The sequence below is a fragment of the Monomorium pharaonis genome, chromosome 10, assembly GCF_013373865.1.
Source record: "Monomorium pharaonis isolate MP-MQ-018 chromosome 10, ASM1337386v2, whole genome shotgun sequence".
Classification (NCBI taxonomy): domain Eukaryota; kingdom Metazoa; phylum Arthropoda; class Insecta; order Hymenoptera; family Formicidae; genus Monomorium; species Monomorium pharaonis.
The window spans coordinates 5,879,138-5,896,342 of record NC_050476.1 but is presented as its reverse complement, the minus strand read 5'-3'; the positions used below and the strand labels follow the sequence as shown (position 1 = coordinate 5,896,342).

The 17,205-nt window shown below is 33.8% G+C and overlaps 2 protein-coding genes and 1 pseudogene across 5 annotated transcripts in view; 2 read left to right on the top strand and 1 right to left on the bottom strand.

The window, feature by feature from the left end:
- Positions 1–525: 525 nt before the first annotated feature.
- On the top strand, positions 526–10,957 carry LOC105831925 (ubiquitin-conjugating enzyme E2 Q2). Of its 4 annotated transcripts, none has more exons than XR_001138685.3 (7): positions 526–1,279; positions 2,650–3,003; positions 3,100–3,259; positions 4,762–4,913; positions 5,068–5,365; positions 5,437–5,532; positions 10,135–10,957. XR_001138685.3 is itself a non-coding variant. In XM_012672406.3 (6 exons), exons 1-6 carry the CDS (start codon positions 1,118–1,120, stop codon positions 5,466–5,468), a joined length of 1,158 nt encoding a protein of 385 aa, XP_012527860.1. In that variant the 5' UTR covers positions 527–1,117; the 3' UTR covers positions 5,469–10,957. The 4 variants fall into 4 exon arrangements, 2 of the variants coding, with proteins under 2 accessions (XP_012527860.1, XP_012527861.1); XR_001138684.3 differs by having other exon boundaries at positions 527–1,279; positions 5,437–5,594; XM_012672406.3 differs by having other exon boundaries at positions 527–1,279; positions 5,437–10,957.
- Positions 10,958–12,886: 1,929 nt separating this feature from the next.
- Positions 12,887–17,205, top strand: part of LOC105832935 (peroxidasin) — a 164,417-nt gene continuing 160,098 nt past the window's right edge. The window contains exon 1 of the mRNA XM_036292637.1: positions 12,887–13,189. The gene's annotated coding sequence lies outside the window, so the exon portion shown is untranslated. The remainder of the gene's footprint in view (positions 13,190–17,205) is intronic.
- LOC118647554 lies at positions 13,583–16,883 on the bottom strand (annotated as a pseudogene).

The window sequence follows — 17,205 nt, the reverse complement described above, 5'->3', positions numbered from 1 at the left end:
GTGCGTATAGGTATCTAGTAAAAAATAAACTTAATAAATTTGAGTTAAATTTAATAAATTAATTTTTTTCAGTTAAATTCTATTATTTTAGTTAAACGACACAGAAGTGACACACGACATAGGAACGTTAAAAAATAAATTGACAATATGATTTGATATTACAAATTGAACAATAGCATAAAATGGTTTTATTGAGATAACTATAAGCGTTAATTTTTTTAGAGTGCTCTTAATGTTATAGAGTTTCGTACATTTACATCTAGACCAAATAGTAATTAAAAGATTTATTAAGGATGGATTATATCTTAAAGTATAACCACAAAATTTTAAAAATTTATAAACTATTATTGCATTTAAGTATTTCTAAAATTTTCGAGCATAATTTTTTTATTGATTTAAGTTATTGAATTTTTCGTTTAATAATGTAAAATTACGTTCTATAGTTTATTTGCAAATTTAATGAGATACGTATTATACGAATTAAATCAAATTTTTTAGTTGACTCGAATTTATTCACTCCAAATGATTTACTTGAAATAAAACGGTTATTTTTGCTATATAAGTTAAATCAAAATTTTCATTGATTTTTTTTGCAGTTGATTTCAGGATTAAAACGGGTATTTGCAATCAAGAAATTTTTTGTTATTAGGAAAAAAAAAGAATAAGAGACTTGCAGTCTTCGAATTTCAATAACTTTTAGCTGGTATTGTCGAGTCAAATTCTTAAATGAGAATTAAGACACAGGTGCAAAAAAGGAACAAAAGAAATATGGGGGGGACATCGGGGGAGGATTTTTAAATCCATCGCAATGCACGCATCGACCTCTGTAAACTCCGGTCGTATTGGCGCCGGAAGTACGTCACCGCGGATTATTTCTACAGACAGTGACGAGATGGCACGTCTATCGCTCTGCGAAACATAACGAGCTCGTGCGAGAGCAGCCGAAGCGGGCTGGTCGCGGTCGCCATTTTGTCGGGTAGTATAATCGGAATCATCTTGTCTCTGTCATCACGGGTTATTTCATCGGTGCCTCCGTGTCTTCGGACGGAGTATAAAGCCGCCCGTGCCCGTCGTGTACACGCGCCGCATCCTCACCGGCTCGCTCGTCGCACCGCAAATGGCTTGTCTGAACACCCTCAAGCAGGAAATCAAAACGCTCGAATCCGTCTTCCCCAAGAGCCATGAGAGGTTTCAGATAATGTCTGCGAGCGTGGACGAGCTCAGCTGCAGATTTGTCGGTAAAAATGGGAAGAAGTACGAAATACACGCCAATATCACAGTAAGTGCAACACACCCGCGTGCACCGTCCGGGGAAAGGGGGACGGTTGTACGCCGTGCGTCGCTTTTGGACGGCTTGTCTACCCCGAAGCCTCGGGGATCCGGGAGTGAGTGACTTGTGAGTGACCGAGTGAGTGCGCGAGTACGTGCGGTTCGCTCGCCCGTTGGTACAGCTTTGCTTCGTTTCGTTTCATTCCGGCTCCTCGCACCGTCCGGGCGTCCATCGGGGCACTGGTCGACGAACGGACGACGGACAAAGGAGGACGCGGAATAGGCACCTGATTGTTGTTTTCTCCTACCGGGATGGGACACGCTCGTGAATCGGCCGTATAATCTTCCTCTTTTTCTCTCTCGATCGTCTCGACGCCGTCTCTCGGTGCGATCGATTTTTATCTCTCGCTTTTTCTCTCTCTCTCTCTCCTTTCGTCGGCGGATTAACGGCGCGATTGAGGGGTCGACGCCTGGAACTCCCGTACTCGCGACAGGGAGTACCTGTCGTTCGGCGATCTTGCGCGGGCATTGTGTGTGTGTGTATGCTTTTTTTTACACCGACATATCAGAGACAAAGGTGGAGGAGGAAAGAGGACCCAGACAAAGGAGACTCGGTCGCGAATCTCGCGCCCGACGATGTTTCGAGCCCCGCGCTCCATCCCGCATTGTGGGAACGCAATTTAATCGGCGGCGCGAGTCGATTTTCTCTCTCTCTCTTTCTCTCTCTGTCTCTCTCTCTCTTTCTTTCTTTCTGTTTCTCGTACGCGCAAACAGAGCGAGTTTCTGTGTGCATGTGTACAAACGTATGCGCGCGCGCGATGTCAGCACGAGGAACGTCGCAATCGGGCGCGATCCTCTTTTGCAATACGCGTATTGCCGCATTGCTACGTATGATTACAGCGTGAATATTTCAGCATTATTTACTGATCACGCGACAGATGTCGGGATGTACGAATTTTTTTTTTGGCTGTGCGTGTTTAAAAGGATGTACGACGCACGTGCGTGGACGCATGTCGCGTTGAAAAGCCGTCATTTTTCTTGTTTGTTTTTTTTTAATTCTTTTATATTTATATGTTCAAAATCGAGACATAAAAGACAAGATCTTTTACCAAGGCAATATGTTTAAAAAAAAAATCGAAACAGGATATCTGATAAGATCAAGATTCTAAGAATAAGATAAAGGAAAATAAATTTTTAATTTCCTTACTAATTTAATTATTTCTGTCATCAATCTGCGTCATTGATTCGAATTTTTACATGAAGAAATGAATTTGTTTCTCGATTTTTTTGGGACATCATGTCTGGATACAATCTTGGTATTGCATTATACAAATTATTTGTCTTGTTATAAAGATGCATTTAACATTGTTGTTTATGCAGGAAACTTATCCTTCAACGCCGCCCGTTTGGTTCGCCGAATCCGAGGAGACTAGTGTTACGAACGCTGTACAAATTTTAAGTAACACAACAGGCCGCGACAACCACGTAATCAATCAAGTCGGTATCCTATTGAAAGAATTATGCAGACTACACTCGTTACCGGAACCACCGGACGTGGAGAGGCTGAGAACTGCCTTGGACCCCCTGCGTTTAGGTGGGTCAAATGAAGCCGTCGCGCAAAGGATGGACGCCGAAGACCTAGACGATATCGATGAGGACGAAGAGAGTGAGACTGAAGAAGACCTTCATCTGGACATGGACGAAGGAGACGCCAATTCTAAGAGTAAGGTAAAGGTATACGAACTTACAATCAGTTTACTACTAATTTAGTATTCACTATTAATTTCCATTCCATTGATCTTAATCTTGAACTCTACATGATTTTTACAGAGTGAAGAAATGGATTTGGAACATCTTGCGACGTTGGAAAGGTTGAGACAGAACCAGAGACAAGATTATTTAAAAGGATCTGTTTGTGGAAGTGTACAAGCCACCGATAGACTCATGAAAGAACTGCGTGATATATATCGAAGTGACAGCTTTAAAAAGGGTACGTGACATTTAGTTTTGGGTTTACGATCAAGCCGAATATTAATAATTATTATACACATGCATTTTATGTAGATGCAATGTTTTTAAATTTCTTTAAAAAATCTCGAGTAAATTCTTTCTGTTTCAAATAAGTTATGCAAACTTACGTGTTTATAAAAATGAGATAAAAGCTTATAAAAATGAGATAATCATAAAAAGATTAGATTTAATAACAAAATTTTGAACTGATAAAATTTGATTAATATTGTCATAGTTCACATAATTATTCGAGTCCTCCAGCCAATTGAATGTAGACAATTTTGAATCCCATACATTAGTTTTTCATATATTTACTCTCTAAATGACAATCAGTGAAATTAGTGAAAATACACTGACTTTCAGTGCAATATTTATAACTTATCAATTAGTAGAACAAATATATTAATCTTTCAATGTTAATACAGTGATAATACACTAATTCTGAAGTCAAAATCATTAAAAAATAGTAAGTACTCACTAATTATCACTATTATATTATTACAAATTCAGTGTGTGTCAATTAATGTTATAATGACATTAATTAACATTTAGAGAGTAAAAATAAAATAAAGAGATTAACATTAATATATTTTTTATGTTTGTGAAATTATTTACATTCTCCTTGGGTTTTCAAAAAGATGCGGTAGTTTATAGATGTGTCATTGAGCCTGCTATAGACATAGTGACCTGTATTTAGAATGCATTTATAAGAATGTTAGCACCTGTTTTTCTTATTCATTATTTATTAGTCCTTGTCTACAATAAAAATTTAAACTTTAAGTCGTAAGAAATTGACCAATTACAATTGAGTATTTTTATAAAAATCAACTGTGATTGGTCAATTTCTTATGGCGTAAAGCTTAAATCTTCATTGTAGACTAGGGGTTAGATGTAAAATAGAGATAGAGTAACAGAAATGCTAACAACTTTATAATTGCGTTTTGAATATAGCTTGCTAAGAAAAGATAGACTAAGCGTCAAATAGAAAAAAATTCCTTTTTCTGCTTTTTCTTTCTGTATTTGATTCATGCAATTATCTTTTTTATTGTTATCTTTTATCTCTTTCTATGTAAACTTCAAATCTTTTTTATGTCTAGTTGCCTACATTTAATCGGGATATTGTGAACATTCTGTGAATTATATGTGACTCTTAATTTTAGTTAAATTTTATCAAAAATTTTATTGCTGAATCTAATCTTTTATTAATAACTCTTGCAGACATAAATTTATATATAAATTCTTTTGTTTATTGTAATGTTAAAAATTTATTTAAAAAATTTGTTATGACATTGTATGTACATTAATTTAAGGAGCTTATTTTGTAACTCTTAATGATAGTGTCGATATCGTTGTATTGTCATTACACAAGTATTTTCTATGATAAAAGGCTGTGCAATGACAACGTAACGATAGCGATGCCGTCGTTAAGAGTTATAAAATAGGCCCCTAAACATCATATTATATACTTTTGCTTTTTTTCAGGAATGTATAGCATAGAACTAGTAAATGACAGTTTGTATGAATGGAATATCAGATTGATGTGTGTAGATCCTGATTCACCACTTCATAGCGATCTCATTCTTTTGAAAGAGAAAGAGGGCAAAGACAGTATTCTTCTCAACATGCTTTTCAAGGTAAGTTTAGTCTTATTTGTGTAAGATTAAATATTGAAACTTAAGTTACGAATAAGAGATATTGTTGATTACTATTTAATTGATTTGCAATCTTTTTTTAGCAATTTTATCTAAATCTTTTAGATATTTTATTCCAAATTTTTATTATACATAGGAAACCTATCCCTTTGAACCTCCATTTGTAAGGGTTGTACATCCCATCATATCCGGTGGATACGTTCTTGTGGGAGGTGCTATTTGCATGGAACTTCTAACAAAACAAGGATGGAGTTCGGCATACACAGTAGAAGCTGTTATAATGCAGATTTCAGCAACGTTAGTGAAGGGGAAAGCACGTATACAGTTCCAAGGATCAGGTGGCGCCGGTAAAGTGTGTGGTGGACAAGGCCAATATAGTTTGGCGCGTGCCCAACAGTCATTCAAGTCTCTTGTACAAATACATGAAAAGAATGGTGAGAATTTACTTGTTTTACTGTTGCATTAATTATTACATCGTTAAAAAAAATGTTTTGTATCTCTACAGGTTGGTTCACACCCCCGAAAGAGGATGGCTAATGAACACCGATCGCGGAAAAGTACCGAAAATATGATACATGCTTACAGCTGAGACTTTAATTCGGTGTGTGCCCAACAAGTAATTGTTATGATAATGATTTGATACACAAACACAACAGTAACTAGGTAACTTAAGATATTGAATTAATCTAACATATAATTCCTTTGATGGCTAAAAAGCTGCCGTGCACTTTGGTTACGTATCCATTTTTTTCGGTCATTAGTAGTTAGATCGCGAATTGTATCGATAAATGTAAGATATCATTTTGCTTGAAATTGATTTTCTCTCATTTATGTTTGAAGAATCCCCGTTGTTGCTATATTACAGTACAGCAATTTTATGTACTCTTTAAAGATACACATGTACGTGCGAAACAGTATGATTATTCTGCGTTGCGAAAAGTGCGTTTGCGCAATCGTGCTTCCTGTCTTTTTAACGGGAGATTATAAATGTTTTATATTAATATAATCCTGGACAAATTTTTAAATTTTTCTTTTATTGTTTTATCATTGAGTCACTTTATTTACTACAAAACAAACGGTTATGTTTTGTGCATTTCGATGATAAGGTTAGATTTCTTTGCTAATATGCCGTAAATAAGGAAAAATAATAAAAGTAGTGAGAATGCATCTTTTGAAGAAGTATATATCACTTCTATTCTCGAATTTTTCTGTCAGATACCTAGGTGATATTTAAATTCTATGAGCGCACAATTAAAATTTTTTCTACAAAAAAGAAAAAAGTACGAAAATAAAAAATAGCTAAATAGAATATAAAAGCATAGCTTCATAGATCTCTAGAGAGACTCTAAAGAGTACGATCATAGAAGTTAACGAAAGTTTCGGCAAGCTTTTCAGACTTGCAATTGAGTATGTTTTGTACAACTAATTTTGTCTATATCCAATATTAACCAAGTCAGATTTTTGACACGAGAAGCGATATTTTTTTACATTCGGCAAATAGTATATTTCGTAGCGTTATTGGATTAGATGAAATGTAGATCTTACAATGCCTGTATTGTATACAACACGGTAATTCATGTGGATGTTTATCTTTTTGAATAGAACGTAAGCGTGACTCATATTCAAATACGTAGATGCCGTAGTGGCATACTTTTCTTTCTTAACGTAGTAATTATTATAAAAGTTCTTTTCTAAGTAACAATTCATTTTATACTAAATGAATATCACTTGAAGCATTTCTTTTTCAAAGTTGTTTATAGAAAATTTAAAAGTTTTGTATTGTGTTTCATGTTTGTTTAGTTTATTCATTAAATAAATTGCATATTATGAAATCTTGTATGCAATATAAAATCCTAAAAATCTTTAAAATCTGTTTTAGCTGAGCTTTTTTATTTATCCTTTTTCCTTTTTTTTTTCCATTGGAAAGAAAGAGAAAAGATGAACTATGTAATATTATCGAGACAGTTTACATAGCTTTTTACAAGACCCTACTATAGCCCATTATGTGTAATATTCAATCGAATATAGGAATTGTATAGATGTACATAACTCGAGTACTCTCTAGAGCCTTTGTTAGAGAACAATAAATGCAATAAAAGCTTAAAAGTTTTAGTTGTGTGCCTCATATATAAAGCCATTCTAAAATCTGATCTTTATTATTTTCACTATGACATGATTTATAAGGTATAAAATCACCTATTGTATAATGCAAGATATCTTTTTTTTAATACAAGATGCGCAAATTAAACATCCGTACGGAATTAATTCTTATGTGCAAATTTGTTTTTGAAGAGCTATGAGTTTCATGTAAACATTCTAACGATCAAATTTTTTCACGAGCGATTTTATGCATTCGATAATAATCGATTATCATTTAACAAGTATAAACAGTAAATGGCCAAAATGTATTGTACTTCTAAAGCGAATTTGTCCACTAGAATTAATGTTAATATCATAATGTTTGTAACTTAAATCTAATTTTTGCTATCATTATGTGTAAAAGATATTCCTTTTCATAAAAATTATACACCTATTATTGTTAAATGCATTTGTGTAATACGGCATTGAAATTGAGTTACTAAAATTGTAAAAAAATTGCGTTGATTGGTAATACTTTACACTTAATTTTACACTTTGAAGCATTTACAAAGCTGAAACTTATTTGCACATTTTGATTTTGTTGTCGACGCTTACTTATGCTGATCCCCTTTTCCTTTTCGTGTCTTTGCAAGCTGCTGAATGCTTATAAACAAGGTGGGTGACGCTTCATCTTAGGAATCTTCATCTCATTTTATAAATTCAATAAAATTATAATCCTGAGCAATATCAAATGACTAGAATTTTTCCTTTTTGAATATAATATTAAATTAATAATTGAACATCTTTTTGATTTTTTATTAATATTCTTAATAATGATACTATTTATTGTTATTAAAATATATCTTATAATAATTCTCCATAATAATATGGAACTCACATTGGCGCTCACATAACGCTTGTAAGCATACTTTCTCCTTGTTCAGTATTTGATAAACAACAAGAATAAAATGATGTTTACAGCGCTGTTTATAGCCTATATCTTATTTGAAATTCCAAAAAGAGAGAATTTAAATTATTACTCTAAATTTAATGTTTAATATTCAAAAAAGATAATTTTAGTAGTAAATATAGCTATTTAGTATTACTCAAAGGGATTACAAGATCTTATAGTATAAACACTCCTGAAATGAAGCGACGCGCGTTTTATTTATACTAGACATCACAGATGCGCGTTTTGCGCTATTTAGTTTTTTACTTTTTACTTTATAAAAATAAATTATAATTATAACATCTATACAAATTATTATTTGCTAATTCCGTGATGACAGCCGTTCACGAAATTAGTGCAGTAAGAGAACCAATCAGGAGAAAAGCAGTGACATTTTCGATAGATTCGATCATGGACTTCTCTTAAGCATTCAACATTTTGTTGCTAAGATATGAGCAGCAAGAGGGGGCCAGTAGGCATCGATAATGAAATTGGCTCGAAATGTATAACTAAAATTCAACTCTGATTTACGCAATTTGTTTCGTACATACATTCATACATACATACATACATACATACATACATAAATACACACACACATCCTGATTCATAACATGCATGTCACGTACAGATATACACGTATGCATTTTGTTCCTTATACTTCATCTTCTTACGTAAATTTCGAATGCGTAGTTTCATGTTCATTTGCATATGTCAAGCATAAACATCTTACATATATTAATTATGAATAGTCATATTATTTTCACATAAGGGTAAAGAAATCTGTCACTTTTTTGTAAATACGTCGTCAATTGAAACAGCTAATTGTAACGGTTCAACTGTTATACTTCAGGGATTTTAATTTCAGAGGTATCATTACTTTTGTAATATTACGTTAGGATACCTGTCGCTGCGCGTAATTATCGTATTCGCTTTTGTTAGAATGAATGGATACCTGAACGCCTATTAATCGTATGGAGATGGAGCGGTACATATGTTATTGGCAATAACGCATGTACAATGTATCAGTACACATGATTATCGGTATAACTGAATCGAGTAGCGTGGATCATTAGTTTCGTTCGAGGTACAGTTTAAAAACTCGTTTGTGAACAAATCATATGAGCAGTATCGTCATATAACTAATAGACTCTTAAGTATAGGTGTGCGATCATCAAGCTCATTGTCAACGGGTGCCAACGATTTGTACAGCCGCCACCCGTTCGACACTGAGTACTGGTTGTTCGACGTCGTTAAACGTTACGTTCTTTGCCAAAACTTCGTGTCGTCTGTTAAGTTTTATTTTTTTTAAGTGTAATTGCGTATATGCGCGAGGAGCAATGTGACATGTGTATTTTTGCTACAAATATCATTAAGACTCTTCGTTTTCTTAACACGACATTTGACAATCAACGACAATGTCGCTGATATTTATGACGATTTCAGAAATCTCAGAGTCTCGATGTAAGATCGACATGTTACACGCGATTAGTTTAAATTAATTTACATTTAATAAATGTGAGATATGGTTGAGGCGAGAGGTGCGTAGTAAGATAAGATAATAATTCCATGCAACGTGTCGGGATTCGTCCCAGAATAATTAAACACCTTGATGGAAGATGTGCGCCTAAAGAACAAGTGGAAGTTGGAATTAGTCGGTTATATTATAATATATATAACTCCGAAATGCATTTTTCAAATCTTTAGATTGTGTGCAGTAAAACGTAGTTGTGAAATTTTTGTTACACGTTTGACGTAATCTTTCTATTTGAAGACTGATAAAAGTAGAAGCTGAGTATACTTTTCTTCCACATTTGTAAAATGTGTCTTTTACGCGATACTTGAACTTCGTGAGCATGGAATATAAAAGATACTCGAGCAATTCATCCACGTCGAATAGGACTTTCTACGTGTTTGTGAATATGGAAACTGATTATGAAATTGTGATTCTTAAGATTTTCGTACGGAGGCATTAGTGCCAATTGGGAAAGTGGATACACATATCCCATTCCGAAAACATGTATTTGTGGCAAAAATAGTCGTCTAAAGTCTCTTCCAAATTCATTTGTTCACTTTCCACGTTTCATCAATAAAATGTGGATATGTTTATTATACGTTAAGTAAATACGAATAATCGATTGATGTAATGACAAATTATTTCTTTTTTGTTTAAAGGGAGAGCACCCGGTTCACGCGGAACATAAATAAGCGACCGAATGTGTAAAACATGATACAAGCATGTATGGAAATTACATCTACGTCTATACCTGGTTACTGATCCGCATTCTCAAAGGTAGAACGACAAATAATATCTGCGTTTCGCTTGAACCGTGGTATTTGATCGTATTCATTTGATACTCGAGATGTAACGACTTTGTGTATCGTGTTAAGTATATGATATAACTTAACTCTCATACATTATAACATTTTCTGACGAGGGTATAGACTTTTGGATCGAGGCAAAGTTCGTCGTACGTATTGAGAGAAATCATGATTGAAATTTTCTTTATGTTTGGTTTTCCATTTGCAAATTTTTGGAAAATCGCCACCTCATCATTTTCTGCAGACGATTATCTCATTTTTTCTCGATGTGGACGATAATAATGTGTTCCCTAAGTCTAAACCCATAAGTTAACTTATGTCTTTACTCTGTCTGCGTATCTGCGTAATGAATTCATTGGTCAACTAAGAGATCGATTAATTTTTGTTAATCGGTCACCGCGCCGTCTCATTGTCAATATCTATAATCTTAAGATTACTCTACGTATCTTAAATCTGCTCCACTTGTATATCATACTTTATTGATTTGAGTGAAAGTTTCCATAATTCTAATATATCGAGCATTATACTTTCTTTTCTCCCTCTTTCTCTCTCTCTCTCTTTCTCTCTCTCTCGCTCTTTCTCTTTCTTACACTACAGTTTCATGTTAAGTTACGTTAATTATTGTTTAGGAGAACGCTACGAAACACAAAAAATAAAGATTTTAATAAAAAACTTATTTGAATGTATTTATATATATTATACATGAACACCTTATTTATATTAACAGATACGACATTAGGATATAACAAATGATTTTAATTACCAATCACGACGTATTATCGTCTCGTTTTTTTCGATAATTTCCTATTTAGTAATAATCTTTAATTAGTCTTGACCAAAAGTATTAGACACTTATTTTTATTTATTTGGGATTTATTTGCTCTTATGATTTTCTAATGTATTTTCTTTTACTAAATGATTCTCATTATTCTGTACATAAAAGTATTAAGGTACAGTTATTAAAAAATTAATGGATTATAGAGATATTTTATATATTATATATACATCAAGATATATGTCAGTATTAATTAAGTATAAAATATCTTTAGTAGACTATTTTGGCAACTGTAATATTTTTATTTAAATTACAATATATATTATCTCTATTTTTATCTTAAATAATAAAAGATTTTATTAAATTATTTAAATTAATGTGAATTTGTATTTGCATGAAGTATTTAAGCTTTAACCTCCAAATTTCTATTTATACCAACAAGATAATTTTTTGAAATGATAACAAATGCACAGGAAATAGTAGTGCAATGTAAAAATTTAAAATAGTGGTTTAAAAAATTTTACAAGGAATTTTGTCAATTATTATGCAAGTATACATTTTCTATCTGTATTTTTCAACTTTGATTTGCTTTTGATTGTACTGATTCTGATATAAATCAAAATAGAACAAATCAAATATTTTTTGTCAGATTAAATTATTTGAAAACTCGTTTTTAAGAAATATAGATTTTGTAAAATATGAACATATTTTGTTTACCTCAAATTGTTTCGCTCGACAGCAATATTAAAAGTACAATGATATATAATTATTTTATCCTTATCCAGATAATTTTATATAAGTTTTTTAAGCGCAACACTGCATAGAAATTTTTTTTATAATAGCAATAAATAACGAGTTTTTTCAGATAACAATTCTCATCGACATTCAATCTGTATACACAGAGAAGTTTTTGTGTCTCTTCTATGCTATGTCCATATTTATTTGGATCTGTTTCATGCTATACCCATAAATTTTACAATTATATGCATTCATATTTTAAATCTGTTTTATGCAAATGTGCATAATCGTGTTTTATAAATGTGCAATACCACATACACATAATATAAATTAAAATAATTGATTAGATTCACTCACCGATTGCTGTCGGTGCTCCTGCTACTGATGCTGCTGCTGCTGCTACTGCTACATTCCTTCTTCGGAATACCGAATCGCTTCATGGATGCCACTTTCTGCTGATATCAGTCTTCTATTCTCGAACCGCACATTAAAAACGATCGCCCGATACTTTATTCGGCACTCCCGATATTGCGGATAATATCACACACGAGTAAAACGTAAACCGCGCGCGAGAATTTCACTTGGCGCGACCGTTATAATTGAGAAAATACGTGAGAGTACGGCTCGTGAGAATACGTGCGATCTCATGTCTCGCGACGGCACTCTCGACAGTCTCAACATCGTAGTTGGGCACAATTCGAATTCTGAATATGCGAGACACACGCGAAACACGCACGGAGTCAACGGAACGTCCGACCACGTCCGACCGGCGCAGGAGCACGACTGCCGGCACGGCAGCGGCGGACGTGACCGTTGGTAGGTACACTCGGCGGTACTCGGCGCTAGTCGGCGCGACTCGGCAAGTCGGCCGCCGAGTCGCGCCGACTAGCGCCGAGTACCGCCGAGTGTAGCTACCAACGGTCACGTCCGCCGCTGCCGTGCCGGCAGCCATGTTTCTTCGTGCTCCAGCGCTGGTCAGACGTAGTCGAACGTTCCGTTGACTCCGTGCGTGTTCGCGTGTGTCTCGCGTATTCAGAATTCGAATTGTGCTCAACTACGATGTTGAGACTGTCGAGAGTGCCGTCGCGAGACATGAGATCGCACGTATTCTCACGAGCCGTACTCTCACGTATTTTCTCAAATATAACGGTCGCGCCAAGTGAAATTCTCGCGCGCGGTTTACGTTTTACTCGTGTGTGATATATTATCTGTAATATCGGGAGTGCCGAATAAAGTATGTGTGTGTGTGTAGCAAGTGCGAATTTTCGTGAGGAGTGCCGATTAAAATGACGAACGATCAGCAAAACGTATCAGTTGCCACGGTTCTTCGCAGCAAGCAATGCCGTTTCATCGATCGCAATCGACACAACGTGATTCGAAGCCGATCCAGTTTCGGTGAGTACAAATTTTGATTTATATGCGTGCGAAAATGATTCCCATATTCTCTTACAAAAACGGAAAATGGTTAACTTTTCCGGAAACGCTGTGTGAATTTGAAGAACTTCGATTTTCGTTTATCGTTGCACAAAATGGGACTGAGGAAAAACGACATCTTTTGACCATCAATGCCAATCACTTTTTAAAAAGGAAAGCTAATCCTTTCTGTTAACTATATATTCATTCAATATTTCAAAATCGAAAAATTGCCCGAGACTTAAAATCTTCCATGATATTTACAGAGAGAAAGATATATTCAGAATTACTTACATATATCATCGTAATTATAGTTTGCACAGTGCAAGAAATATCTTTAAGGATTACCAGAGTAAAAGTAAAAATACACATACATATGATGTGTTTGTATATTTATTAATATAATATAGAATTATGTGATACATCATGTCGTAAAGTCTAATTATTATCATGATTACTACGAAAAAGAAAGCTATACTTTTTCTCTTTATGTACAATTTTTTACACATACATTGATTACTTGATTCATACTTACAATTTCACCAGCTATTTCTTTGACTACATAATGTGCAAAACATTTTCCATCATTCGTAATGAATGAGAGAAATATAGATATAGAAGGCATAAATCAAAAAATGTGTGCAAACACATTTTTAATTATATCCTTAAGATTTTGTTCACTTTTAATGTAATGTTCTCAATCTTAATTATACATACATACATGCATACGTTTGTAGTCACAGAGTTAATGTTTTTAACATAATTTCTATAAAGATTGAAAGTTACAATATATATGTTCAAAATAGTAAATGGTAACATATGCTTGCCTCAAAAGCAATATAAAAATATTGATATTTTTTGATATTTCCTTGTGTACATACAATCTGTAATTACATATTCCCTTATGGAAATTTCAATTACTTATTTTGAATATTAAGAACATTGTTAATGCTTTTTAATACTTAAAATAAATAATTAATCACTGATTAATTTGATATTACCAGTATTAAATCTCTATGTAGTAACAATCTTAGAAGGAACAATCAAGAAATTAATGCTTATATCTATTTGATTTATATACGATCACGTATCAAATATTTGGAATATTATAAATATTTCAAGTTATACATAAAATGTCACAGTGGAATGTTTACTTAAATAAAATAAGAACATAGCCTTTTGTAGTTAACATATTTATGTGTATAGGCAGTCATTAAGTTCTTTAAAAGATTTCAAGAGATAATTCACGCTAATTGAGGATGGAAACTTCATATAATCATATGTCCAAAGCCACCATTTAATTTCAAAGATATAAGATATCAAAGTTGAAGAAAAAATTTTATTTATTTAAAATTTGCAAAAACTACTTCGGTTATTTTAAACATATACCAAGTTGCATACAAAATTTTGAGTAACTTTCGAACAAAATTTTTCTGTAACTTTGATATCTTTAATACTAAGTCATTTTGATGAAGTATTTGTGTCTTGAATTAGTGTAAGAAATCACCTCTTAAAATCTCATAGAATACTTAACAATCGCCATGCGCATATGTGGCAGTATGCAATAATTTAATATTTTAGCGAAAAGAACTATGGAGAATATACGGCAACTGTGCACTTAAATCGCTAATTATTCTACGACAAAATCTAGAAAATCATTGCGACAATAGATGATGAATTTTTGTAGCAATACAAATAAATGTAATTCGTTAGCTGTATATTCAATAATAACGTTATCCGATAACCGTAATAATTCATTATGCAGGGTTATCGGCAGATCTATTAGAAATAGGATAATCGAAGCACATTGTTGCTATGAAATCCGCAGCATATTTTCGTTCTTACTGCGTCGTTTTTAGCCATTGTAAATGTTCACATAAATAAGGGTACAAAGGTACCACTAATACGCTAATATCGTTTACCGATGCTATAGGCGAGGATTTTTCATCTGCTTCGTTAGGATTCTCTGGTTTTCCCTTCTATACTTTACCGATTAATCGATCTCTGGCCGCTTGCACCAATTCTTGAGCACCCATTGTCAGTCTGTGAAAATCAAATATACATTGTATTTTAACACAATTAAATCGTAGTTAATTTTCATACTCCTCTAATATTCTCTTTGTGATAATACCTGTATTTTAATAATGGAGTATCAGGTGCAAGAGTTTTTCTAAGTATCACTGCCGCTGTTTTATCCGTTACTACATCCCACAGTCCGTCCGTGGCAACAATAATACAATCTCGTTCGGTAAGATTGTAACTGTCCAAGTCTAAAGATTGTACTTCGAGTTGTGATGATAGAAATGGTTTGATATTAACACCAGTATTTGCTGCCTTCAAACCGTGGTCCCCAAAGCCTCTAGTCACGCCTATCGTTCCCATTACTCTGCTCTATGAATCACAAATAAGTTTAAGTTATAGTAATAAACAGAATTATTTTAATTTGAAGTTATAAATTACTGCTAAATAAATACAACAATTATATTACCCTTTTTCCATGTCCCGAAATGAACGGTAATTTTAGATCAGGATGCGTTAAGGTTTTGTATGCCCAACCTGTCATAAAAGATTCTCTGTACAAAACCAAAGATCTCAGTTCCTTTTGCAACGGTCTTTTTCTAAACTCTCTTATGGAGTAAAATGACTTTTGAGCAACTCGTTGCTTTTTAAAAAATCTAAAGCTCTAACGTGATTTGATTCCAAATCTGGAGTATGATCTCTAGTAAGAGCCCGTTGTTCCTCCCCCAAAACTAATACAGCACTAATCATAGGAATATAGGAATGATTAAATAAATATTTAATTCATCAATAATGTACGATCAGTATAAATTATAACAGTCATCTCAAATCACTAACACCTGCTGCATAAAGTCATCCATTAAGAAACAAAATTGTAATAGCCATACAATCATCATCACCATTTTGAGCCTGCATCTCCATCATTTGATCCATTTGTCTGTACACTAATTTTATAGCACCTGTAACTAGATCTCTGTCCTTTATCAGTTCATGCTCATTTTCATTTAATAGCATATTGCCTGGTATGGCCAGTAACCTTTCCTGTTTTTTTTTACAAACGCAGTTTATTAATATAAATATATATCATACACATTAAAAATTATCTCTGATAATAATTTTTTCAAAAATAATACATACTAGGATTATCCTATGTAGATGTAATCTCGCTGTAAGAGCCACTTGGTATCCTGCATGTCTGTCAAACATTGAAAACATGACATAAGGCAGTATAACATTAATATCTGACAATTTTAAATCTCCACGTGTTGCCGAAGCTTGATCCTCATTCCATGTGCTTTTCCCAGTGTTTGTACACTCTGCACAGCCAGCACACCATGGCAAACGGCTAAGATCTCTTGGAACTATTATAGGCCTTACTCTGTGATCTGCACTTATCTATTTAACAGTCATTTAGAACAAATGTTACCATTACAATAATATTGTCAACATTCGAAATATATGTAAATTAATTTACTGTATCATTTATACAAGAATCTCTGGAAATACCTGCGTCTCTTCGTTTGTCAAACCTTGAAAACTTGGACGGCTGTAAGGTTTATTTTCTACTTCCACCAGATACTTGTGAAATTTCCGGGTATAGCATGAAACAGAACCAAATAAACGTGGACATAGCATAGAAGAGACCCAAAAAGTCATGCACATTATCTACGGGATTCATAGATATTGACTACATAGTTCAATGTACACATTTTGTGCACATAGAGACGCTGATGAATGAAAACACGTTAACCTTAAAACGACGATTTCTGAGCACCGCGCGAGTAAGGGAACGTAGAAAGAGTAGCTATGGCGCTATCACGCCGGCAGCAACTAACTGCAGAACGCATTTATCGATCTAATTATCGATATTGCTGCGAAATAGTTGTTAGGTCGATAAAGATCGACGCCCCTCTTACCCGGCGAGGGCTGTCTAGAAACGAATTGATAGGCGCGTTCAGCAGATGGAGCGGATCGGTGAG

What these genes read in the sequence shown, in the direction of transcription:
- LOC105831925 (XM_012672406.3), top strand. Translation starts at nt 1,118, where the DNA reads ATGGCTTGTCTGAACACCCTCAAGCAGGAAATCAAAACGCTCGAATCC. An exon ending in ATTCTAAGAGTAAGGTAAAG is followed by an intron (nt 3,004 to 3,099) that starts GTATACGAACTT and finishes TGATTTTTACAG; the next exon opens with AGTGAAGAAATGGATTTGGA. An exon ending in ACAAATACATGAAAAGAATG is followed by an intron (nt 5,366 to 5,436) that starts GTGAGAATTTAC and finishes GTATCTCTACAG; the next exon opens with GTTGGTTCACACCCCCGAAA.